This window comes from Schistocerca nitens, chromosome 4, assembly GCF_023898315.1.
Source record: "Schistocerca nitens isolate TAMUIC-IGC-003100 chromosome 4, iqSchNite1.1, whole genome shotgun sequence".
NCBI lineage: Eukaryota > Metazoa > Arthropoda > Insecta > Orthoptera > Acrididae > Schistocerca > Schistocerca nitens.
The window spans coordinates 701,890,356-701,918,302 of record NC_064617.1 but is presented as its reverse complement, the minus strand read 5'-3'; the positions used below and the strand labels follow the sequence as shown (position 1 = coordinate 701,918,302).

General features: G+C 42.6%; 1 protein-coding gene across 1 annotated transcript in view; it reads right to left on the bottom strand.

Moving 5' to 3' along the window:
* LOC126252078 (protein spartin) overlaps positions 1–27,947 on the bottom strand; it is a 97,560-nt gene that overhangs the window by 25,330 nt on the left and 44,283 nt on the right. Inside the window, exon 6 of the mRNA XM_049952930.1 lies at positions 23,486–23,683. Within this exon, the coding sequence (XP_049808887.1) occupies positions 23,486–23,683 (198 nt within the window). The remainder of the gene's footprint in view (positions 1–23,485; positions 23,684–27,947) is intronic.

The following is a 27,947-nucleotide window of genomic DNA, read 5'->3' as shown; positions in this document are numbered from 1 at the left end:
CTCTTTCGGCCATATATTTAAATGAGAGCCCAATGCTCGTTAACTCACAATAGGCAGATCCACTTATTTATGAATTTGCATGGAAAAAATTATTTGCAGTTCACTACACTGCAAGGCCTTCTCCCAATTGTCTTTTGTTGGTTTACTTGTAAATTTGAGAGCTATTTTATTTCCCATTGTCCAATTACCTTGCTTATACATAATTCTTTCATGTTTCTGTGCATTTATCACCAAACCACTCTGATTGACTTTTACTGCCATCTACTACATTATGTTATCTGCCAAACACAACTGATTACATTTCCTCCAATGACTCCATCTTTCTGTTTCCCTAGTTTTTAAAATTTTGTCTGTTTTCATGACATTCCCAACCAATCTTTTTTTCCATTCATATTTTTGTATCATAGGGCCACTTTTCTGGTGAGAAATTATCACCCACTAATCACTTCTCATTAGTCCTAGTCTGTTCTCATGATTTTTGTATGAATTTTTCCAATTTTCCCATCTTTTCCTTTCTTTTCTTCCAATTTTCTATCTTTTTCCACTCTCCACTTCTGTGGTTTGACACTCCCACCATCTGTAACACTCCTAAGCCTCTTCTCTTGCCATGATGAATCCCATCAAATATTACATCTGTTCCTTTTGAAAACATGCTTTTGCACTATCAAAACTAAGGTCCCACATTCTGTTTCTTGAAACCTGCTTGTCCCTAGAGTTACTCCCAAAGGTCTAACATTGAAAGTCCCTGTTTCTGGATGCAATCCTGCTCTACACCAGCCTATTTACAGTTTAAAATACAGCAAACTCTAGCTAAATCTGGCTAATCTGTGACCTACATGCCTCTTCTCTGAAGTCCCAACAATCAGTTTTTCTTTCTCATCCCATCCAGTGACTTTTCCAAACGCTACCCCTTTTCTTATACTTCACCAATCCTTTTCCTTCACCCCTCTTCCTACCCCTTCAACACTTCTGCCACAAGAAGGAGTCACTGGGTCCAAAAGCTTGCAAACATCAATACTTTTACATTTGTATTCTCTTGATGCCACTTGGTGAGTAGATTTTTTAGCTATCAAATTACATTATATTTTCAAAAACTGATTATTTTTGTTGCTATAATAGGGAGTGTTGTTCATGCCTTGTGTGTGAAGATGTACCCCCTTTGGCCATCAACAAAAGTTCCATCATTGTAAAGACAATCCAACTCTAGAATTACTTCATGATCAAACAAAAAACTCATCTTAGACAGATGCGTCACTTACATGTTTCGGCCAGAATGACAGATCTAGACAAAGTTGTTGGCATGGGACACTACAAGGGAGAGAGAGTGAGAATGATTGAGAGAGAGGCGTCAGACACGTCGTATAGTTCAGAGAGGATGGATTGAAGATGGGCTACAGCAGGACACAGATCAAGGGTGTTTTGTAGATGCTATGCATGTCCTTTTATTTGTGAAGAGAATATAATGGTTTGAATATACACGGACAGCACAGTTAAGTACTAGTTGGAGCCATCAAACCTGTGAGGGTGATATGCACACCTCTCAAGTGGTGTTAAGGCACCTGTGAACGGCACCACCTCCACGCTCACTTCCTAAGCCAGCCTGGTGAGTAAAGGCTTTAGGTTTTGTTGTAGTATCCACTCTCTCTTTTTTAAAACAAAATGTGAAAATGTGGTTGGCACCCATTGTGTTGTCAGATAGCTTTTGATATAAGGATATGTCCAATTTCAATTTATCAAACAATGGAAACTCAAGGTTGGAATATCAACAATCAAGAGAAAAGAGAGATTGCTACTTATCCTAAAGATGACACATTCAATTGCAGAGAGGCACAACTAAAAGACAAGTACATGTAAGCTTTCGGGCAAAGCCGTCATCCGGAAAGATAAAAGAAAAAAACACACACACACATATTCATTTACATAAGCAAGCACATTTCATGCACACATGACCATCATCTCTGGTACCTAAGTCCAGAATGCAACTGTCATATAGAACAGAAGCAGTGATCTGGACGGGTCATGGAACCAGAAGGGATAGCAGTGTACAGTTGGGAGGGGAGAGAAGAGCACTGTCTGGCGGAGTGTGCAACCGTGGTGTCGGCAGGCTGCAGGGTAGGGAGGTTGCAACAGAGTGGGGAAGGGGGGGGGGGATGAAAAGGGAGAGGAGTGAGGAAAGGGAATGTCAGGCAGGTGTGTTGGCCGGAGGTGGAACACACAAGGTATGAGAAGAGAATAGGAAGGAGGTGATAAGACAGAGAGGGTGAAACCATTTGGTGGAGTGCGTGGGGATGGTAGGTTGTCATAGTTTGAGACTGGGATAATTTCAAAAGCGAAGAATTTGTTGTACGGGAAACTCCCATCTGTGCAGTCAGAAAAGCTTGTGGTGGTAAAGGAGAGGATCCAGATGGCTCGAGTAGTGAAGCAACCATTGAAATCAAGCGTGTTACGTTCAGCAGCATGTTGTACCGTACCAGTGTCTACTTACTTTGCTCATTGCAACAGTCTGGCAATGATGTTCATCTTGCTGGACAGCTGGTTAGTGGTCATACCAATATGAAACACTGTGCAATGATTGCAGCAGAGCTGGTATATATCCCTGCTAACTACATCACATTTCCAAAATTGAATCCCTGCTCTCCAGCACCTAAAGGAGCATTCCAGACACCACCTCCGTACGTTATCCAACCTGCTGACATCCTACTGCCTCCTCGTAGTGCCACTATGCAACCTCTATTCTACCCAGGATGTTCCTCTTTGTCACCTCTCATAGCTTAGCTGACATTTTCAACTTACCAGATCCTAAAAAACTCCCTATCAACACTTGACCAAATCCACGGCCAAAATATTCCCGGACCAATGTAGTTAACCTTCACTCCACAGAAGCTTCAGTCCTATCCCAGGGCCCCACCTTTAGCCCTACACATAAATTTAACCATGCTGAACTTGTCAAAGACATACTTTCCTTCACCCAATCCCTGCACTGGAAACACTTCTTTGTGAGCAGTGCCTCCAACCAATGCCAACCCAATCCCAACATTGATCTCTGCCTTTCCTGGTTCATACCACCATCCAACCACGATCCCCCCCCCCCCTCCACTCCGCCGCAACTAACCATCCACTGGTCACCTTCCAGGAATTCCTTACATCCAATTTGGCCTCACCATCCTTCCCCCCACGTCCAAGACAGTCATACATAACCTCAAAACAAATACTGATCTAATCATCCTACGTGCAGACAAAGGTTCCACCACTGGTGTTATGAATCACAATAACTATCTGGCGAAAAGCCTCTGCCAGTTATCTGACTCCTCCACCTATAAACTCCTCCACAGTGATCCCATCCAGAAGTCCAAAATAGTCTCCATCTGTACTTAGTCTTAGGCCCTTCCCAGAACCTCTCTCCTGAATCCACTGAATTCCTCACCCATATGATGCCCCATACATCCACCTTCTACATGCTTCCACAAACCCAACGATCCTGGACACCTTTTTGTAGCTCATTATGTACCCCTAATGAAAGCACCTCAGACCTCATTAACCAACACATCCGACCAAATGCCCGTCTGTGTCAAAGATACCAACCATTCCATTCACAAACTCTCCATCAAGAATACCCTTTCAGCTAGTGAATCCCTACTCACCACTACTGATGCCAATTCCTTATACACCAACATCCCTTATCCCAATGGCCCTGTCACTGTTGAACACTATACTTTTCCCAACATCCTTCAGACTCCAAACCCACTACCTCATTTCTCATATACATCACTGACATTATCCTAACACACAACAAATTCTACTTTGAAGGGAAGTAAAGAAATCCATGGCACAGCCATGGCCATCCACATGGCACTTTCCTATGCCAACCTGTTTATGGGCTATCTAGAGGAAACCTTCCTAGCCTTCTAAAATCCCAAACCCCTGGTCTGGTTCAGCTTCATCGATGATATCTTCACAATCTGAACTCATGGCCAACACAATCTACCTTAATTCCTTCACAACCCCATATCTTCTCTCCCATTCAGTTCACCTGGTCCTCCAATTGCGGGGTCGGGGGGTCGAACCCAGGGCTCCAGATGGCAGAGCTGAAGCACCCACCATGCTGTATTTTGTCAGGAGGCTGAGCAAGTTCAAGACCGTCAAGGGGCAGTGCAGAGTGATACAGCAGTATTCGGTAACATTGCTTTATTCAGCTAATTTACAGTACTCGATGGTGAAGCATAGTGTCAACATGCTGGCCGCTGATGTCCTGCGAGTACAGCCAGCTCAACAGACTCCTGGTATGCCGATGCCGCTGCTGTCATCATCAAGGTCGCCCGCCGATGGAAGTTGGCTGCCGCTCTCCCGGTCGCCGTCCGCCGATGCGTTGTGACTTGCGCCGTGCTGCTGCCCACAATTCCGGAGACTGCTGCAGACGCTGGTCCTCGCCGCCCTCCGCCCCATTTGGCCTGCTCTGTATGACCATGGGACGAAGGTGGATGCCTTCGGGCCGCCGCTGCTACCAGGACAGGACCAAACTCGAACCCACACCCTCCTCGATGCTGTGCCGCAACTTGCCACTAGTGGTGCTTGCCCGGACCCCGGTATGCCAGGTGGGAAGCGAACGTGGCCCATAGACTGGAGTGGAACCAAGCCCATCCTGGACCCACTGCAGACCACTGTCACTGCCCTCTTTCAGGCAGACTGTGCGATCTCCAAGTTCCAAGCTGCCGTTCTGTCCCACCCCAGTGTTGTGTGCCCGGAAGCGGAATATAGCCAGAACAAGAACATAGAAACAAAGCACAAGTTTATGCCGAATACTTATAACATTGCTGCCAGACTGGCCCCCATAAGCGTGGACCAGCACAGGTCCGTCCCGACGCTCGACTGACCTGGCACACCATGTCAAGCTAAAATTGCCCGTCTATTTATATTGGTTTCTCCCTTGCTTCTGATGTAGTGTCAGAGAGAGACAGAAACTATGGCAGGGATAAATTCCCACATGTCAACCATTTACAAATCGCCACTCCTGGCTCTGGCCTAGTGCCCAGCCTCATACATCACAATAACTCAAAGCAATGCTGCAGTTTCCTGCTTCATTGCTCCACTCAAAACAAATTGTGTGTGCAATACCACCGTCGCAGATCCGCGCCCACGAGTGCCATGTTTATCTTGTCTGGCCTCCTGGCTGTCGTCTGTTACCACACTCTGCCAGCGGCCCTAGATTTCATTGCCCAACCCCGCCTTCATTGAATTTTGATAAAATTTTCCTTTCCCTCAACTAGGACTGACACTAGCGCAGCACACCTCCCTCCTTTCTACAAGACTCGCCCCGAATTGAGATAAAACAGACTTGGCCTGTGGCCGCATAAACATACCTTGTTCACAAAACTTACATTCTACAGACTAAAAGTAATGAGAATATCAAAACATTAACTCTACACCTATACACTGTTTAAACTGGTTACCCTTGCCATAGGCAACTGATGTATTGGCACCTCCTCCACTGGTGTATGTTTCCACATTCTCCACAAAGCTATACTCAAGAAAAATAGAAAAACGGCACACCCTGTGGCTGAAATGCTCACTGTCATTATCCTGTTGCTCCGATGCTGTTGTACCATTTGAACGTGTTCCAATACTTCATTAACTGTCATAGATCCCTCCTGTGCATTAATAAATGAATACATTTCCAAAAACTCTGGGTTAATGTGGAGGTCAAATATGTCAGATTCTGCACTGGTAATATCTCTAGAACCCCTTCCAGATAAAACAAAGTTCCCTGTGACAAAGTTAAAGCTGTTTCACCCATACGTGATGCTGGAAGACGGAAATCCTCCCCCACAATCTCACAAACCATACCTTTTATAATTATTCCACTCTCCCGGAGTTGCAACCTCCTTATTTTATCCGCTCTCTGATTGGTATAACAAGTGACTGTCACCCATATCGGCATAAATACCGAATATTACCAATGCCTCCCTCCCTTCTGGTAGTAGGAATGTGTTGATAACACCTCTTTCTCACAATCTGAGCCATTCGTAATCCCCAGGAACAATCCAACTTTGCATGTACTACTATCTGAAAAAACTGGTCAATTAGGGCAAATCATCACTCGTCCTTGCATACAATGCTCCAACTCCGACAATGGTAGTACCCCATGAGCTTCCCTGTTTGCCAAAATAAAATGTACGTCTAGCGTCCTAATCTGCACCCATTTATTGATCTCCTTCCATTTCACTGGGTATGGGTGAATCATGTAACACTCATAACGTGAGTCAACTCCGACTCGCACAAACAAAAAAATGGCTGACATCGAAATAAGGGTCCAAGGAATAGAAAAGCAACTGGAATCACTCAACAGAGGAAAGTCCACTGGACCTGACAGGATACCAATTCGATTGTACACAGAGTACACGAAAGAACCTGCCCACATTCTAACAGCCGTGTACCGCAAGTCTCTAGAGGAACGGAAGGTTCCAAGTGATTGGAAAAGAGCACAGGTAGTCCCAGTTTTCAAGAAGGGTCATCGAGCAGATAAGCAAAACTATAGGCCTATATCTCTGACATCAATCTGTTGTAGAATTTTAGAACATGTTTTTTTGCTCGCGTATCATGTCATTTCTGGAAACCCAGAATCTACTCTGCAGGAATCAACATGGATTCCAGTATCAGCAATCTTGTGAGACCCAATTCGTTTTATTTGTTCATGAGACCCAAAAAATATTAGATACAGGCTCCCAGGTAGATGCCATTTTCCTTGACTTCCGGAAGGCGTTCGATACAGTTCTGCACTGTTGCCTGATAAACAAACAAAGTAAGAGCCTATGGAATATCAGACCAGCTGTGTGGCTGGATTGAAGAGTTTTTAGCAAACGGAACACAGCATGTTATTCTCAATGGAGAGATGTCTACAGACGTTAAAGTAACCTCTGGCATGCCACAGGGGAGTGTTATGGGACCATTGCTTTTCACAATATATACAAATGACTTAATAGATAGTGTCGGAAGTTCCATGCGGCTTTTCGCGGATGATGCTGTAGTATACAGAGAAGTTGCAGCATTAGAGAATTGCAGCAAAATGCAGGAAGATCTGCAGCGGATAGGCACTTGGTGCAGGCAGTGGCAACTGACCCTTAACATAGACAAATGTAATGTATTGCGAATACATAGAAAGAAGGATCCTTTATTGTATGATTATATGATAGCGGAACAAACACTGGTAGCAGTTACTTCTGTAAAATATCTGGGAGTATGCGTACGAAACGATTTGAAGTGGAATGATCATATAAAATTAATTGTTGGTAAGACAGGTGCCAGGTTGAGATTCATTGGGAGAGTCCTTAGAAAATTTAGTCGATCAACAAATGAGGTGGCTTACAAAACAATCGTTCGACCTATACTTGAGTATTGCTCATCAGTACGGAATCCGTACCAGGTCGGGTTGACAGAGGAGATAGAGGAGATCCAAAGAAGAGCGGTGTGTTTCGTCACAGGGTTATCTGGTAAGCGTGATAGGGTTACGGAGATGTTTAGCAAACTCAAGTGGCAGACTCTGTAAGAGAGGCGCTCTGCATCGCGGTGTAGCTTGCTGTCCAGGTTTCGAGAGGGTGCGTTTCTGGATGAGGTATCAAATATATTGCTTCCCCCTACTTATACCTCCCGAGGAGATCACAAATGTAAAATTAGAGAGATTCGAGCACACACGGAGACTTTCCAACAGTCATTCTTCCCGCAAACCATATGCGACTGGAACAGGAAAGGGAAGTAATGACAGTGGCACATAAAGTGCCCTTCGCCACACACCGTTGGGCGACTTGCAGATTATAAATGTAGATGTAGATGTACTGGAAAACTGACATCGATGTAAACTCGTGTCCCATCCGTCCTCACCTGTACCAATGACACATGAAAGAATATTTGTATAGTGGCCCGTGTTACCTCCACTACATGTTCTATATCTGGTGGGTATTGCCTCTTCGCTAATTGTAATCCTCTAAAAAGATCATCTGGCGAGATTAACACTTGACTAACACTTGAATAAGATGCCCGTTTACCGCATGATATACTGCTTCCTGTAACATCGTAACTTCTGAACATGTGTCAATTAATCAGTCTGCTAATGCCCTGAGCAAACTGGCAATAGCCAACTTACCATCCAATATCTTCAATCATTTCCGCAAAATCTCTAAATCGCTATTTATAATTTCCCATGTATCTCCCATGTATCGAGTCAACTCCTCCGCTAAGGTCCGTCCGAGCTTGGTGTTATTCAAGACCCTCATTTGTAAGCTTGACAAGCGTGTTGCGTGCCACTCTATGGTTCCTCTAAGCTCACTGACCGCTTGCTCCACCCGCATTACCAATTGATTCAGTGCTCGGACATCCTCATCATCATCATCATCATCATCATCATCACATCATCATCATCATCCGCTGTTCCGAACACCATTTTCAGTATCTTTCACCCCGCATTTATCCATCCCCTCTTGCGCCTAGTTACCGCCTGTTACTCTCTCCACTAAACGAGACAATTGTTCCCTAACTTTACTATAAGTCAACTGTAATTCTTGTCCGCCCCAGTAGCTGAGTGGTCAGCGTGACGGATTGCCGTCCTCTGGGCCCGGGTTCGATTCCCGGCTGGGTCGGAGATTTTCTCCGCTCAGGGACTGGGTGTTGTGTCGTGTTCATCATCATTTCATCCCCATCCGGCGTGCAGGTCGCCCAATGTGGCGCCGAATGTAATAAGACCTGCGCTATGGCGGCCGGACCTGCCCCGCGAGGGGCCTCCCGGCCAATGGCGCCAAACGCATTTCCATTTCCAACTGTAATTCTTGATACTCCCCTTGTACTTCTTTTAATATGCGATTCCTTTCCCCTTCGGTATACAATTCCAAAAATGATTCCTGTAATTTTCGTACTTCATTCCTGATCTTTCATAACTCTATTGTTGTTCATAGTGACCACTTATGACTTGTTACTAATATATCTGGCTGCCGTGAATACAGTAACCCTGATTGCAAGGTCTAGATCATTATCCGTTGATGTCCGGCTCCACTGCTGTGACCACAGATCAGCATCCCCATGGCTATCATCCAGCACATCCACATCTGACCCTGCGCGAAGAAAAGGAATGAAACATGCGTGCACCACCTCTTTTCTGCCACAAGTTACTACAACATCACACGACATCCTCAAAAATTCCCGACAGTTCACTTTGCCCCCTATCGACTTCTCTGGGGGGGGGTTAATAGTCTCCCCCATACAATGAGAAAACTAAAACAACAAACAAGAAAAATGCAACTCTTATTGGACCCACCAAAATGCGAGAAAAAGAGAGAGAGAGAGAGAGAGAGAGAGAGAGAGAGAGAGAGAGAAGAAAACACACACACACACACACACACACACACACACACACACACACACACACACGCGCAAAACAAAACAAAAACACAAATTATCGCTTGATACAAAAACACAAAATGTAAACATGCCATACAATATTACACATACAATAATTTACTCCCTCCATGACCGCAACGCATATGGAACGCTATGCATCCGCTGTTGTCCTTCCCCCAGAGACCACCTCCTTCCGCTTGCTTTGCCTAGCCTCTGCAATCGGGTCACTTCCCTGTAATTGAGGTAATCCGTCCACCATTCCTTTAAAAGGCTTTACTCTACTCATGTGGATAATGGATGCTTTTGTTGGCAGCTGCACTTTAACATTTACAGGCGAAGTCATCTCCATGACCTGGTATGGTCCGTGGTACTTCATCAAGAATTTTTTCGTCTTTCCCTTAGGTGTATATGGATTCATGATTAATACCCATTGACCTAGCCTGTACTGTCGTAAAGGTCCCAACCGCTTATTCGGTTCTTCCTGCCTCTCTAATGCTTTTGTACTGGCCTTCTGTACCCTCTTCCAGACTTCCCATATTGTTCATGCAAATTCCCTCACTGCGTTCCCTTTAGCTCCCAATTTTGGACATAGAATGTCAAATGGCGATGTTATTTCTCTTCCATAGGCCACCTCGAACGGTGACATTCCAACCTCCGAATGTATTTTAGTGTTATAACTCGATACCAAATATGGAAGATAACCGTCCCAGTTATCATGGTTTCCATTCACATAATAACTTCGCATTTTTGAAATTGTCCTATGTACTCGTTCGATTCTACCATTCGCCTGTGTATGAAATGGACTGGTACATAATTTTTAATTCTCCATAAACGACACAACTGTGACATTAATTCGAACATGAACTACTTTACCTGATCTGTAATTATGGTATCAGGCACCCCAAACTTCAGTAACCAATTATTGACTAAAGCTTGTGCTACCATACTTGCCTGTTGGTCTGGTATTGCGACCTTGGCTAGAAACCGCGAAAAGTGATCAATTATAGTTAAAATGTAATGATTCTTTGCTGGTGTTTTGTTGTATGGCCAGCAAACATCTAGCCCAATAAACTCGAATGTTTTCGAAGCCTCTGGTAACCGCTGCAATGGAATTCTTGTGCATGTCACATCTGCTCACTGCGCACATGGCACACAATTTGCTACATATTGTTCCGCTTCCCTTCTCCGAGTGCGGCATCAAAATCATTCTGCTACTCGTCTTCCCGTTGCTCAACAACCACCACCACCATGCCCCGAGAGCATATGATCATGGGCCTGCTTTAAAACTTCCTCTCTAAACTCTTTGGTACCACTAGCCGTGGTCCACACCTGGTAACTCTACCACAACAAATTTCCCTCCACAATGAAATGTGGTTGAGTTCTAAAACTCTGGCATTCCTCATCCTCTGCTTGTGCCCTTTGCCATTCCGCAACACTCTTACCCATTACTTCTAATGTGTTTGATTTGCGACTTAATGCATCTGCATTCCCGTGTTTCTTCCATGGCTTATAAATTACATCAAAGTCAAACTCACTCAATTTTAGAGCCCACCATGTTAATTGACTAGAAGGATCCTTGAGTCCCAGTAACCATCTCAACGCTGCATGATCTGTCATGACCTTAAACTTCCTTCCATAAAGGTAACAACGAAAACATATTACTCCATATATCACAGCCAATATCTCCTTTTCCATTGTGGAATAATTCCGCTCTGCCCTATTTAACTGTCTACAAGCATACGCCACCCGATGCTCCTGTCCATTCAGCATTTGCCCCAAAACACATCCTTCTGTGTCATTTGAAGCGTCACATGATAAGATGAAGTCTTCTTCAAAATTTGGATACACCAACACTGGACCAGAGACTAATCTCATCTTTAATTCATCGAAAGCTTCCTGACATTCCTCCGTCTATTGAAATTTAACCCCTTTCTTTAAAAGCTTTGTTAACGGCTCGGCTATTTTAGCAAAATCCTTTACAAATTTACGATAATATGAACATAATCCAACATACAATTGTAATTGCTTCGTTGTATGTGGTGTCGGGAAATTTTGGACTGCCTCTGTTCACCGAGAATTGGTTTGAACCCCTTGCTCACTAATTACATGACCTAAATATTTGACCTGTGTCTGCGCAAAATTACTTTTTTCTAAACTTAATGTTAACCGTGCCGATTGCAATCTTCTAAAGACTTCTCTTAAACACGATACACGTTCCGGTACATCCTTCAAAAATTCTAGAACGTCATCTAGGTAAACCATACAAGTCTTTGGTTTCAATCCCCTTAAAATCCCATCTAATAATCGCTAAAAAGTTGCCGGTGCATTCTTCAACCCGAACAGCATACGTATATACTAATAGTGCCCCCCAAGAACAGTAAAAGCTGTCTCTGTCCTATTCTCTGGCGCTACTTCCAACTGATTGTATCCACTCCGTAAATCTATTGTCATAAAATACTTACATTGTCCCAGATTGTCCAATGTGTCCGTCATATTCGGAATCGGATATGCGTCCGAAATGGTTTCCGCACTCAGAAACCTACAATCACAACAAAACCTATATTTCCTTGTACCATCCACCGACTTCTTAGGTACGAGAACTACACTGCTTGAATATGGACTATCGATATGCTCTATGATTCTATCCCGTAGTAGTTGTTCTATAAACTCCTCTAGTAGCGGTTGCATATGATGTGTTATCCTATATGGTTTCCTAAACACTGGTGTATTTTCCTCCATTGGTATGTGATGCTTCGTAATCAGTGTTGCCGGTAACCTACACTCCATTCCAAATAAATCGCTAAATGTCAATAACAATTCCTCCAATGCAACCCTGTCGTCTACCTGCAAATGCAGTAATTTTCCCCTTAATTGCACTGCACTGACGTTTTGCTTACTGCTCACCTCTAAATTCTTCCTATTGAGGTCATCTTCATCAAAAAACCCCAACGTGGCCAATAACAACCGTTTCGACAAGCAAAATTCCACTCTGCCGAAGTTATCTATACTTACAGGAACTCTATAGTCTCATTCCACATAACTTGTGTAAGCTAAACTCCTCCACACAAAACAGTGCGCGTTATCCAACTCCTCATTACACGAGAGTGGCTCCACCATGTACAACGCCTCCTTTGGTAAGTCCGTATTTATCGAAACCCAAACTACCTTCCCTGTAGCTGCCGGTATGTTATCCTACTGATCGACTTTTAATGAATCTGTTCGCAGTTTAGCTGATGTCACCTTCATGTTAAGTACGCATTGCGACATTTGTCCATTTGCAACCATTTCCCCCATGCGAAACATTCTTCCATTGAGTTCCACTGTTTGTTGCCGCACATCTATATTCGCACGATGTTTGTCAAGGAAATCCAGTGCAAGAATCACTGAATACTCCTCACCTACACGTGGTAACACCTCTACCTGCTCACTAAACTTAGTTCCTATGATAACGAATTGAAGTATCGTCGTACCCAATGACTCCACTTTATTATCGTCCACCCCATGTAACCTATAACGTGGTGGCTCTAGCCTTCTCCTGCTAAACAGGTCCAGACTAATAACAGACATGTGTGCCCCCGTGTCAAGCAGAAAGCTCCTCTAAGTATGTGGCAATCCTTAGAGCCACTGCAAGATCACTAGGATTCTCCATTCTCACCCGACGTGACATCTCCAGTGGTACGCCCTGCAAAAACACATCTAACACCCTGTTCTCAGCATCTTGTAACAGCACTGTATTAGTCTCCCCATTCTGTGACAGTTCGAACATTTGTGCATTCAATTTTCGAATCCTGTCTGAGGAAATCTCCACAGTCTCATTTCTCCTCATAACTAATGCACTTAAATTTTCACAAAAAAACCTGGTACTATTCTGTTTTTGGTACCTCTGGTGTAAACCAGCCTCAAGTTCTGAGAACATCCCCACATTGTTCAACGTTTCATGGTACAATATGTACGACTTTGCATCCCCTGTAAAGCATAATTTCGCCACTGTCAACATTACAACATCTGACCACCCATTGGCCTCAGCCATTGTGATAATGTCATTAAGGAATACTGACACATCCTCCATTGTTTTACCCAAAAAGGAGTTAATCAATGCTGTGATTGCCGGGTCAAACAGTCTATGACACTCCATGACCTGTAATTTACTTTCACCTGATGTCCCTTCCCCTACTCGCAATGCCTCAAATCTCCCTGCTAATTCTTCATAATTTTCTTTGTCACTTAGCCTCACCTCTGACAATACCCGAATTTTCTCTGTTAGAGCTGCTACAGCTTCCGCTGCTTGCCATGTTTCCACCATTCTTGCTTATAGCTCCACTGTTGCCATTAATTTCACTCTGCTACTCCTTAAACTTAGTTCTTGAAACGAATCATCGCCCATCTACATTCTGAACAATTATGCGCCAAATGATCAAATCTCTTACAAATAAAACAATATTTTGGCACCCACTTTGTACACGGTAATCCATGGCCTGACAGGTTACAAAAATTACATTGCTTAGGCGCTATGTTATCATGTCCCCCCATTTCCCCTGAATCCAGATAAATCTATGGCTCCTCCGGCCTTACAAAAGACACCTTTAAAAAGTCCAACCTAATTAACAAAAGAATGACACATAAACCACAAATCAAACGTCAGTCACCCCTCCACATTGTGCTCGCCTGGAGGTGAACAGTCCTGCTTTCCTCCCTATACTGGTATGGACGAACACCTCCCGATTGACAAGGCGTAACAAGAAGTGCACAACCACCCGTCACGAACACAACCAAACACCTCAACTACCCCTCTACACGGGCACACCACAAAGATGAGGGAATGGAAATCCGGTACCAGCATTTTAAGCAGCACCACTTCTGACACCACTGTTCCGGGGTTGAACCCGGGGCTCCAGATGGCAGAGCTGATGTCAGGAGGCTGAGAAAGTTCAAGAGCCTTGAGGGGCAGTGCAGAGTGCGGTATTTGGTAACATTGCTTTATTCAGCTAATTTACAGTACTCGACGGTGAAGCGTAGTGTCAGCGTGTCGCCGCCGATGTCCCGTAAGTCCAGCTGGCTCAGCAGACTCCTGGTAGGCCGACACCGCTGCTGTCGTCATCAAGGCTGCCCGCCGATGGAAGTTGGCCACCACTCTCCCGGTTGCCGCCTGCCAATGCATTGAGACTTGCGCCGCGCTGTTGCCCACGATTCCGGAGACTGCTACAGCCCTTGGTCCTCACCGCTTTCTGCCCCGTTTGGCCTGCTCTGTCTGACCATGGGACGAAGGTGGATGTACTGGTCACCCATGGCAGTTGGGTCAGCCCAAACAAGTACATAGAAACAAAGCACAAGTTTATGCCGAATACTTATAACATTCCTGCCAGACTGGCCCCTATTAAGCGTAGACCAGCACAGGTCCGTCCCGGCGCTCGATTGACATGGCACACCCTGTCAAGCTAAAATTCCCATCTCCCATCTCCTTTGATTCTGATGTAGTGTCAGAGAGAGACAAAAGCTATGGCAGGGATACATTCCCACACGTCAGCCATTTGCAAATCGCCACTCCTGGCTCTGGCCTAGTGCCCCGCCTCATACATGGCAACAGCTTAAAGCAACGCTGCAGTTTCCTGCCTCGTTGTTGCTCCACTCAAAACAAATCATGCGTGCAATGCCACCATCACAGCTCCGCGCCCGCGAGTGCCATGTTTACCTAGCCTGGCCTGCTGGCTGTCATCTGTTACCACACTCTGCCAGCGGCCCCAGATTTCATTGCCCAACCATACCTTCATTGAATGTTGATAATATTTCCCTTTCCCTCAACTAGGACTGACACTAGCGCAGCACTCCTCAACCCAAAGTGCCAACTTCCTGGATGTTGACCACCTCCTCTCTGACAGCTCCTCCAACAATTCAATTCACACTAAACCCACCAACCACCAACAGTATTCACACTTCAATGGCTGCCATCACCTCCACTACAAAAAATTCCTCCAGTACAGCCTGGCCACCCATATTGCAGTGACAAGAACTCCCTTACCCAATATGCTGAAGATCTCACCAAGGTGTTCACTGAGAGACACTAGCCCCTGACCTAGTCTGCAAAGAGACCTCCACTGCCATTTCTCCACACACCCCCAATCCCCCTGAGAACCAAATACAAAGATATGCCCCATTTGTCACCCTATAGCATCTCGGACTGGAGCAACTGAACCACATTCTTCATCAGGGCTTTGATTAACTATCACCCTGCCCTGAAATGAGGGACCAAGATTCTTCCTACCTTTCCAAAAGTGGTGTTCCAATGCCCACCCAGCCTCCACAACATTTTAGTCTATGCCTGTGCCACTCACAGGCCCAGTGCCTTGCCACTGGGAACACATCTGTGTAAGACCCCACTGCAAGTCCTGCTCACTCCACCCACTCAGTACTTCCTACTTCAGTCCTGTCACAGGCTTATTCTACCCCATCAGGGGCAGGCCACCTGTGAAAGCAGCCATGTTATGTACCAGCCCTGCTTTTTATAGCAGTATGACGACCAACCAACTGTCCACAAGGATGAATGACCACTGCCAAACTGTTGCCAAGAGCGTGGTTGACCACCCTGTGGCACAACATGCAGCTGAACATATCATACTGATTTCAATGGCTGCTTCACTACCCAAGCCATCTGGATCCTCCCCTCCGCCACCAGCTTTTCTGAATTGTTCAGATGGGAGCTGTCCTAATGAAACATTCTCTATTCCTAAAATTATCCCGGCTGCTATCTATGATATTCTGCTGTCCCCACACCTTCCACCCAACAGTTTCTGGCTCCTCTGTCCTGTCATCTCCTCCCTTTTCATGTCCTCTCACCCTCACTGTATGCTGCCATCTGCCAATGCATCTGCCCGTCTTTCTCCTGCCCTGGTCCCCTCATTTTCTGCTCCCTTTTTGTCCCCACCACCCTGCATCACAGTCTTCCAACTGCTGCTTGAGACCATCTTCTCATGCCTCCATCTAGTACTTGCATGCTCGACTAGACAGCACTCTTCTCTCCTCCCACCCATACCCTGCTATCCCTCCCCCTTCCCTGGCCCACTCCACATTGCCACTCAATGTGACAGTTGCATTCTGTGTTGAGCAGCTGGAAATGATGGTCGTGTGTGCTTTAGGTGTGATTGTTGGTGTGAATGTGTGTGTTTTCTTTTCTGAAATAGGCTTTGGCTGAAAGACAAGTACGTAACAGACTTTTTGTCATGCACGTCTGCAACTCAATGTGTCTTCTTTATAGTGAGTAGCAATCTATTCTTTTCCTAATATTGTTCACACTCCAGCCTGGAGTTTCCATTAGTTAAAATATTTATGTGTCACGAAGGTTTCATGGCAGGTCTCTCTGGACCATAGTACATGCATCAGCCTAATTGTTCTTTTCTGTAATACAAATATTCTATTCAGGTGTAGGTTACTGCATAACCCCACAACTCAGTATGATAATTAAGAAACTGGCCTACTCTTTTCTTCCATTTCCCACAATGGAAACACTTCTTTGTCACCAATCCCTCCAGAAAAAGCCAACCTGATCCCAACTCTCACAGTTCACACCACCATCCAACCATAATTCTCCCCTACCCCCCTCCCACCTAACCACCCTCTGGTCACTTTCCAGGAATTCCTTACCTTCAACTTAGTCTCACCATCCTTCCCCAGGTCCCTTCCCCAGAACACAACCTTTCAGCAGAAGAAAGGACAGCCACACACAACCTCAAAACAAAATCCTGTCCTAATCACCCTACCTGGAGACAAAGGTTCCACCACTGTGGTTATGAATCACAGTGCCGACCTGTCAGAAGGCCTCTGCCAATTATCTAACTCCTCCACCTATAAGCTCTGCCAGAGTCGTCCCATCTTAGGTTCAGCATAACCTTCTATCTCTGCTTAAAGTCTTAGGCTTCTACTCTCTTGTCCACATTAAAACTGCCAACCACCAACAGTACCTGCATTTCAATGGCTGTCATTGGCTCCACACCAAAAAATCCCTCCCATACAGCCTGGTCACCTGGCCGCCTGGGGATGCCCAACATGCTAAGAGTCTCACCAAAGCCTTCACAGACAGGCACTTGTCCCAAAACCTAGTCCACAAAATGATATCCCATACCATTTCCCCCCCACACCCCCAATCCTTCCACCACACCCAAGATTCAGCCACAAAGGAGTACTCCCTTCATCACTCAGTACCACCATGGACAGCAAAAACTCAACCACATTCTTAGCCAGGGTTTTGGTTATCTATGATCATACCCTGAAATGAGGTGCATCCTACCCAAGATCCTTCCCACCCCTCCTAAAGTGGTGTTCCTTCGCCCACCCAACCTCTGCAATGCCCTCATCCATCCCTATGTTACTCCCAATCGCAACCACTTGCCAGAAGAATCATATCCCTTTGGAAGCACAGGTGCAAGGCCTGCCCAATTCAAGCACCTAGCACTTCCTATTCCAGTCCTGACACAGGCTTATCCCTCCCCATAAGAGGCCAGGCCACCTGTGAAAGCAGCCACGCAATATACCAGCTATGCTGCAATCATTGTGTAGTTTTTTATATCAGTATGACTACTCCCAGCCGTCAACCAGGATGAACAACCACTGCCAAATTGTGACCAAAAGCCAAGTTGACTCCCTTGTGGCACAACATGTAGGTAAACATACCATGCTTCATTTCAATGGCTGCTTCACAACTCAGATCATCTGAGTCATCCCCACCACCACCAGCTTTTATGAACTGTGCAGGTGGGAGTTACCCTTACAACACATTCTCTGCTCTTGAAATTATGCTGGCCTCAAATTATGGTAACATACTATCCCCACACCCCCCATCCAACACTTTCTAACCCCCCTGTCCTATGACCTCCTCCCTATTCTTGGCTCACACCGTCTGGGTGCCGACCTTGGTCAACGCATCCACCCACCTTTCCCCTTCCCCGCTCCTCTCATTTTTCATTCCCTGCCCCCTTCCTACCCCCACCTCCCTATCCCACAGCCTCCCAACACTGTGACTTCTGGCAGTCTACTCCGTGTGCACTCTGCCAGACAGCACTCTTCTCTCCCCCCACCCATACATGCTATCCCTTCCCCTTCCCCTTTCCTGTCCCCTCCAGACTGCTGCTTCCATTATATGTGACAGTTGTATTCCGCTCCAAGCTGTCAGAGATGCTTGCCATATGTGCATGTGGTGCACTTGCTTGTGTGAATGAATGAATGAATGAATGTGTGTGTATGTGTTTTGTAATCTACCCCTCCCTCACATCATTTGCTGATCATCACTGACATCATAATGAACTCTTTTAACAAGCTTTGAGAGGAATAAGATTTTCAGTAAACTTTTTACTTATCTTCTTTTCTCATAGTTGGCCCCAGTTCTTCACGTCTAGGGGCTGATTCTTGAAGCTGAAATTTTTGATATTACAGGTTCTCATGGCTCCAACTGACATAATAACTTCTGAAAGAATTGCCTGAGCAATTAATTTTTATTCTCTCTTACATTTTTCTGTATCACACGGTCTTTACAATTTCCGCTTCAAAATTGAAAATTGCATTATCGCCAAAAAATAAAAACACATCCGATCACATCAGAGGCATGCCCACTACTAATCCATTCTGCAGTGCTAACAATATTCCAAAGAATTTACAAATTTTCTTGACAAGTAAATGTCAACCAATTTATATCATTATTTTATAAATGAATCTAGAAGTAAACATAATAATATCGTCAGATTGTGCTGTTAAATAATAGGAATGTTAAGTGTGCCAGATATTTCGTAATTTCAAATATTTCTTTAAAAAAAAATGTAATTTTAACTGTACATATAGAGCTAGTACATATCACTTGTAACAACGAAAGTAAAGTAATTTCTTTTTATGGATTATAGCCTGAAATATACCACAGCATGTACAAAATCATAAGAAATTCTTTTAGAAAAACAGCTGAGATAGTATTAACCTGTTTAAAAAGTTTTAATTATTTTTGGCATCGACTACTACTGTTGAGGAAAACTAATGTTAGAGAGTGTGTCTTAACAATACCCCCGCACAAAATTTGGAAACAATGTGTTTACAATATTTTGTGACAGACTATAAGGTTTGCCAAACAGTGTACAAAATGATGCCAAAAGATAGAACACAGATGTATAGAAGTATCTGGGACATAACATATTACAGAAAACATAAGAAAGATATCTACTATACAAGTCATAATCTATACATATATCAGGACATGGCATTCAGATTTTCAGATCTATGGAACATTCTGTCCCAGGACAAATAATACAAAGTCAAAACTACAACATTACAATACTAAACTATAGAAATAGGTGCAGTGACAATGTAACTTACTAGAATTACAAATCGCAAGTTTACATCCATAAAATCACACCTTCAAAATCTTACCGGAAGAATATACTCAAACATGAGTAGAAATATAACACAAAATCAATCAGCCACATAAACCAGAGTATTTAAGGATATGTTGACTTATGAAAGGACAAAATAATGAAAAAATATTAGGGCCTATGCTTACAATGTGGGGACTGATCCATGAATCGAAATAACACTGGGCACGAACCAGCATAAAATATTTCGACACAACAAAATGAATAAAGTTCATAATCATATCAATAGGTTAAATCATATGTAAAGAGTAATTATAAGAAGCATCTAGCCTCAGTCAATAGTTGCACACTCTCCTTGAGTACACATACACAGTCGTGATGACCAGGGGTACCCAACACAGAGTTAAGCATGAGTTTGCCCACAACTCAAGTTCCAGTCAGATCATCTGTGAATTTGCTGTGACCAATATGTAAGTGATATATTATGACTGGTGCTTTGAGAGAAACCTGGAGTGAAATTTTCCACTCATAAGTAGTCTCTCTGATCACTCAGAGTTTGTTGGTAAGGTCGGTATTTTGCCATACGGTGTCCCATGTCTTCAAGATATGGTGTCTGAGATATGACCAAACGTCAGTACATGGAGCTAATAGTTGTAACATTTCTATTGCAGTTGGGTCCATGGCAAGTCCGTATACATGTTCATGGTCTGGAATGCTCACATAACTCGAGTACACAGAAAAGTTAAGGACATTTCTGCTCTATGGCGGTCATATAGCAGGTCCTGAACATTAGAGATTAGCATTTTTCATGTTTAACATTGGTCTGTTGCTTGCATTCCACTTAAGGAATCATTACATACAAATAAGTTCAGGTTTGGGAGGTTTACAATATCAGAGAGCTCAAAATACAGCTGTCAGTTTGCTGTAAATGTACTGCACTTTTTCACTGAAGAGTGTTGCTCAAAACCTACAGTTAAATATTTGTCTGTAAGTGGTGGGATTGGTAGTCCCTTTGGTGTTACAGTGCTTCCCATCCATGTTACTGGCCTAGGGACATACCACAGAGGAGTCCGAGATGTGATTCTTTGCACACAAGCAAGTGGTGGATGCTGTAGCTTGCTACATAGATCCTCAAGCCATATCTCAGCTGATCTATCAGTGCAAAGGAGGTTCACAGGCAGAGAAATGCTTCCATTTTGGAACAGAATGAGCTAACAATGGTGTTCCAGTTGCTGGCTGATAGTGACTATGTATTTGATCAGGAACAGCTGGCTTTGTACTGTCAAGAGAGAGATGCCCACGTCTACAAGGCGGCTATAATAAAGCTAGTGCTACTGAACCAGAAGCAACACACCTATACTCCTAAGTAACATAAAATTAATGTTTTATAAAATCTACATAAAACCAAGAGTGGTGTACAGACTTAACTCTGTAAAAATGCTTCACATGAGATTTCATTGCTAAAACGTAGTACCTGTGGTTCTGGTCTCAACCTCATGTCCTTGATATAGAATCCTGAAGTTTCCATCCTGCCATATGGAATGGTGGAGAGGTGCAATATACATAGAACACTTCTACAAATAATGCCAACAAGACCATGAACCACACAGTGGTTGTGATATTGTTGATTGTAATTGCAAAGAGTGTAGCACTCAGCACAGGTCCCTGTGGGACTCTGTTCTCCTGGATACATTGGGTGCTGTGTGTCCTGCCAACTCATATCCAAAACAGTCTGAGTAATAAAAATTTCCATATTAAAATGAGCAGGCAACTCCAAAAACCCAACTTATCCAATGTAGACAAATTGTGATAGCACCATGTTGTATCGTACACTTTTCATAAATCAAAGAACACAGCAATCTGGTGTCAGCATGTGCAATGGCATTTTTGGCTGTAGACTCCAGCCTCAGAAAGCAGTCAGTGGTACACCCAGATTCACAGTAGCCATATAGGAATTAAGAAAGTAGTCTACATATACATCTATACTCCACACATTGGCTTGGGGTACTCTTGGTACTGCTACCTGATCCTACTTCCTCATTCCATTCCTGAATGGCACATATGAAAATGACGGTTGGTTAATCTCCATTTGAGCTCCAATTGCTTAGATTTCCTCTTTGTGATCATTACACGAGACGTGTGTGGGAGGAAGTAACATGTCACCCAACTCTTCCCGGAACACACACACTCAGAATTTAAGTAGTAAACCTCCCCATGATCTGCAATTCCTCACTTCTAAACTCTGCCACTGGAGTTTGTTGAGTATCTCTGTACTATCTTGTGGCAGCTAAATGATCCTGTGACAAAACGGGCCACTCCTCATTGGATCTTATCTATCTCCTCTATTAATCCAACCTGGTAAGGGTCCTAGACTGACGAGCAATACTCAAGAATTGATATGAATCTCAGCTTGGCATCTGTCTTTTTATCTGTTTCCTGTGGTCATTCCACTTTAAGTAGCTTTTGATTGTTACTCTCAGGTATTTTACAGTAGTTACTGTTTGCAGTCAATTGGCACTAATATTTATTGTACAGTAGTGGACTTGTTATAATATGTACACACAATGTTTGACACTGATGTGCATTCAGGGTCAGCTGCCAGTTTCTACACCATTCATTAATCATCTGCAGTCTTGCTGCAATTCACTAAAGTCTTCTGTTGCTGCTGCTTTCTTATAGACAACACATCATACGCAAACAGCCTGAAGGAGCTTTCAATATTATCCATTGGATCACATATAGTCCTATCACACTTCCTTGGGGCATTCCTGACACAGTCTTTACATTGTCAATTTTGTTCCATGAAGAGAGATGTGTCGAGTTCTATGAGGCACGTACATAAAGTGAGTTTCCCATTTGTTCCACAGCTAAGCAAACCATTTCGACCATTCATTAATTTGAAGTATGAAAAGAAATTTGCATGATTTTCTGATATATCTGTCTCCAGGATCTGAATGTGCAACTTAATTGTAGGCTTCACACATGCTCTTTGCTATGGATTTTTGAGTTGCTGTTAAATTTTATCTATCAGTCTCCATGCAATGTTTTTTGTACTAAGGACGTGCCGGTCTGTTTTTGCAGAATTTTCCAAATTTGTAATGTCTTTCAGCTTTGATCACGATTGTTTCGTGTTTGACAGATTTCGACAAAAAGTTCTCAATTCCCCCCGTAAGTAAACATATATCCCTTGCCCTTTTTGCATCATTCACATAACAGTTTAAAACAGTTGTTCAGGCACATGCAAGATACTGTTGTCCATGAATTACCAGAAAACCTCAGTTGGCTGCTATCTGAGTCCACTAGAAGACTGATAATGTATCATTATAGTTGCAGATTATGTCCCAAATAATTGTATATAGTCATACCATCTTTGTGTTTCCATAAATCTTCTGGATGGTGGTGATGTATGTTCAGTTGCTACCGGAATTAACTGTCAACTGCAGCAATATTGGAATCTCCACTGCAAATTCTGTGTTTTACTCCACTGATTCATAACTTGTACAATAAGCATCACTATGAAAGTGTCACTGTGTAACAGTTTCAGTTTTAGTTTCAATTAAATAAATCATTTCACATTACTGTCATTCATTAGTTTCTTACCTACTCAAACAAGGATAATATCGAAAAGCATTGCTATTTTTACATATCTGCAAACTAGAACAACTTTACATTATGATAGTCAATCCAGAAATTGATAATTTCTATCTCATCCAGCTTCCCTTAAAAATAAATATCACATTTACTTTATTCTTCCAGGCACCTACCTACAAATCCCGTAAACTGCACAGCTTTTCCAGAAACATCTTTGGCAAATTGGACACCCCTTGTCATGCCAGGACTAACTGGTCGTGGCTGTGCTACAGGCTGAATATGTGATACCAGAGCAGGTGTCCCACGCTGTGTTATCAAGTTTGCTGCCTTATTTGCTCCCCACACTAATCCATTTGACACATACTTGGCACCTAAAAATGTGATAACAAAAAATTTTAAAAATGCATTCTGTTCTAAATAAAAACTGTTCTACACTGAGGATAAGGTACATTGTGAGCAGGTGCAAATATTTTAATTCTTCCTATAAAAATTTCATCAAAGTATACACAAAAAATTAGATACTTGTGTTGATGTGATATTTACATAAAATAGCTATGATCATGATAAGTTATAAAACATTATGTCAACAGTTTGTAAATGAAAGTTAAGAAAATCATTCTGCATTGTAGTTCTACTCTTCTTGATATATCTCGACATGCAAAATTTTTCGTCCATCACATATGCATAAAAAATAGTTCCAATTTGTATATAAAATAAGATTTTATATCCACATGGCTTATAATGTTATCTACATTTATTTACTTACATATTTATTTATACTCTCAAATTATATGGAGCAGCCAAGCTGAAGCTACACAATTGTAAAACATGTCATTACATATGCAAGAAGTAAAATATTTACCAAAGAAATTAAATATGAAAGCAAGAGATCAACCATCAAATTATCAACAGAAGATTTGCACCATTATATCTACATCTTCATCTAATTTATACTCTGCAAACCACTGTGCAGTGCATGGCAGCAGGTACATCCCACTGTACCAGTTGTTACGCCTTTTTGCTATTCCATTGCTTAAATGCCCTTCTGCATGCTACAGTTAGTCTATTCTTGACTTTGTGATCACTATGGGAGTGATACATAGGGAGTTGTACAATGTTCCTAAGTTCATCATTTAAAGTTGATTCTAGAAACTTTCTAAGTAAACTGCACTTGAAACACCTGTATACCTACAAACGTGTAGGCTTAGATTCAAGAGGAACAAAGAATTAGCTCACAATAGAGGTTGTCTGTTCAGAAGTGTACACCTTTGCACATTGGAATATGTTGTTGGGTAACATTCAATAACCTTTAACTCCACATTGTTCACTGTAAAAGGTTTGGAACCTTCTTGGCATGTTGGCTACTATTTGGTTGAGATACGGCTGCTCAAGCCTGTCCCACTCTTTGGTGGTAACCCTTATTAGGTCATCCTATGTGTGAAAGACTTCCTGCAAATTTTATTGGTCCCAAGCATGCTCAGTCAGAATAATGTCAGCTGTACCACAGGTTGATTGCTGCCTCCTGTAGGATGATGTCACAAAATCGGTGTTATTTGCTTCCTTTATGAAATTCACAGTGGATATGGATCTGTACACAACAAAGACTATAGACAGGAGCAGGAATGGTGGAAAAGACTGAAATAGCATGCCACAAGGAAAGTTTTCTGGATAGATTTGAAAATCTGACTTTTAACCTCATTTTTCAGTTCTTTTGGAAGCTCATGGAAACTGTCATCAGCAGAGTATAATCCGTCCATCATAAGAATAAACCTGATGTAAACAAACATAAATGCAATGATTGGTCAGAAGCCATTGCACGCCGCACTGGTTTCGTTACGCTCTTGGAAGTAGGTCCTACTTATGTATTAGATATCTTATTACCAAGTTATGTTCAATGAAACTTTAAGATATTCAAATGAATTAATAGCCATCACACTTTTTCTTAATCACGCTTTAGCTACGTAGTTTTTATTTAAAAAATCATGTACAGTCACAGCCTCTGCAGCATTGTGCTCTGATTGTCGCACTGCTAATGTGCAGTAAGAAAATGGCTGAGGTTGCGCTCTGTTCCGTAGTGAAACACACACATGGAACACAGTTAAAAAGTGCCAAGAAATAGGGTGTTATTAAAGTTTTTCATAAATTTACGGAGATAATCAGCTTTGAAGCTTTCTCAAGTGTTGTATATAACACAGTTGGTAACTGAATGAGCATTGAACGTGTAGTGCAATCAGTAGTGGAATGGAATGTGATCAAAAAATGGTTATTCGTGCGGTGATTCAAATCTTCCCGATACCGTTTTTTTCATTCAATTTGAAATACCTACAACTCATGATTATAAAACTCATCATCATGCTTTATGAATAATGCATGTCTTCTTGTTTCTAATTACATATTGGACACGAATTTCCTGTTTCCATTTCAAATACAAATTCTTAATTACAGATTTTTAATGAAAGACTGTTCATAAAAGTTGTTAAAATTAAGAAAACATAACAACTTAATTTTTTAAGGCGAAAATGAAAAATCAAATCCTCTTTATTTGGACTGTGTCCATTGTTTTATACCACAGAGGTAGATAAGCATCATAGAAACATGAAACACAATCATTTTCACAGCATCAAGCACAACATACAAATGCTGCATTTTTACATTTTCTACTGTACTATTACAATATGAACCCAACAGAACTGAACTGGAGCCAAGCTGCGGGATTTGGCCCGAGAAGTAACAAGACTGTTAAGTTGCCAGACGTACTGGAACTAACGCATGCATCTTTTTCACACGTCACTGCCGAACACTGGTAGGATATACAACGGCTCGTCATAAAAGAAGAAGAGAAAATGCTGCACCTGGTTGGCTTCATGGATTCTGTTGTTGATAGGCTCATTATCATTTCACACGTCACTGCTGAAAGCTGGCGGGATATAGAATGGCTCGTCATAAAAGAAGAACAGAAAATACTGCGCCTGGTTGGCTTTGTAGATTCTGTTGTTGACAGGCTCATTATCAACATGGCAGGTGACACTTCCAGAACTGTAATGTATTTCTCGGATTTGAATTAGGAAGGAGCTAAGAGAGTACCAGACGACTAACTGTAATTAATACCTTCAGTAGCTTCAATATTTAACTATATGGTGAAATCCTTCAATACTCTCTTACGTTACACGTGGCTTATACAGAAGAAATTAACCTGTGGTTAAGTCAGGAATTTTCATCATTCTCGTTTTTAATTACAATAGTGCATTAGCTAAAACCAATAATGTGTTGTGGTTTTCGTCTAGTCATCTAAGGAACATATTGTGGGAGATTTGCAGTGTGTTATTTCATTCTGCTTAAAAATTAAATGACATTCGAAACTGTATTGCTCATCTCTTTTTACTTGTGAACTGCGGCTGGCCACGTCACTGCAGGCTAATGCTAGCTGTACCAGCTGACCAACCAGTGTTGTCCAAGGACTGACTAAGAATGTGAAAAGCATAGTACAGATTACTCAATTTCTTTAGTAGCTTTTCTCTGTGAATATTCCACTGTAAGTTATTATCTTACCACACACCAAGAAATTTGATCTCATTGACTAGCTCTGTTGTTTCATTGTCAGTTAGTATGGGTTCCATTTACATATAGTGATTTTTAGAGGCACTGAAAAGCGTATGGGCAGTTTTGCTTTTTTTTAAAATTGTAGTCTGTTTTTGTGTACCCAGAAAATTAGTCCATTGAAGCGTATGGGCAGTTTTGCTTTTTTTTTTAACTGTAGTCTGTTTTTGTGTACCCGGAAAATTAGTCCATTGATACAATCTATTGTTACATCCTTAACAATCTGTAGAGATAGATTATGAAAAAGGAGATTTGTGTCATCTGGAAACAACATAGGTAAAGCATTAGGCAGATTTTGAGGCAGGTCATTGAAAAATAGCAAGAAAAATTAAGGCCCTAGAGCTGAACTTTGAGGGGCATCACAACTGATCATAGTTTCATTGGACAGAACTCTGATGCCATCTTTCTTTGAGAATTCAACCACCTCCCTCCTGTTACTGAGGTATGACTGAAACCACATATCGCAATTGCCTCTGATGCCAAGAAATTGTAGTTTTTCAAGCAGCAGAGAGTGACTGACTAAGTCAAAGGCTTTAGCCAGAACTATGAAAGGACCAGAGACAGAACGTTTAACGTTTAAAGCACTTAGAACTGGATCAGTAAAAGAAAATAAAGCTTCACTTATGGACCTGTTATTGAGAACCTCAATGTGAGCAGTAACTGGGCTGCAGACTGATTGGTGGACTCAGACTTAGTGGATATCTGTTGGACTCCCTTGCTGGCCCGCAATAGTGATGCCCATCCACTTCAGATTCAAGTTGTGTAACCAAGGCCATCACACCCTGGAGCTGAGAGCAAAATGTCACCAATTCAGCTTGCATCTGCACACTGCAATCACAGTCATACTAAAGACTATGGAAAACTACACCACACAGACAAACAAGGGTTATCAGCACACACTACAGAACTCTACAGTAGTCACAGAGGGAAATGCAAGAACTGTACCCAATAAATTAGATTAATATGCAGAGATTCAAAAACTGAACTATCAAAGTACTCAGGTGAGACTAAATAATTCGCTCCTTATTAGGAATAAAC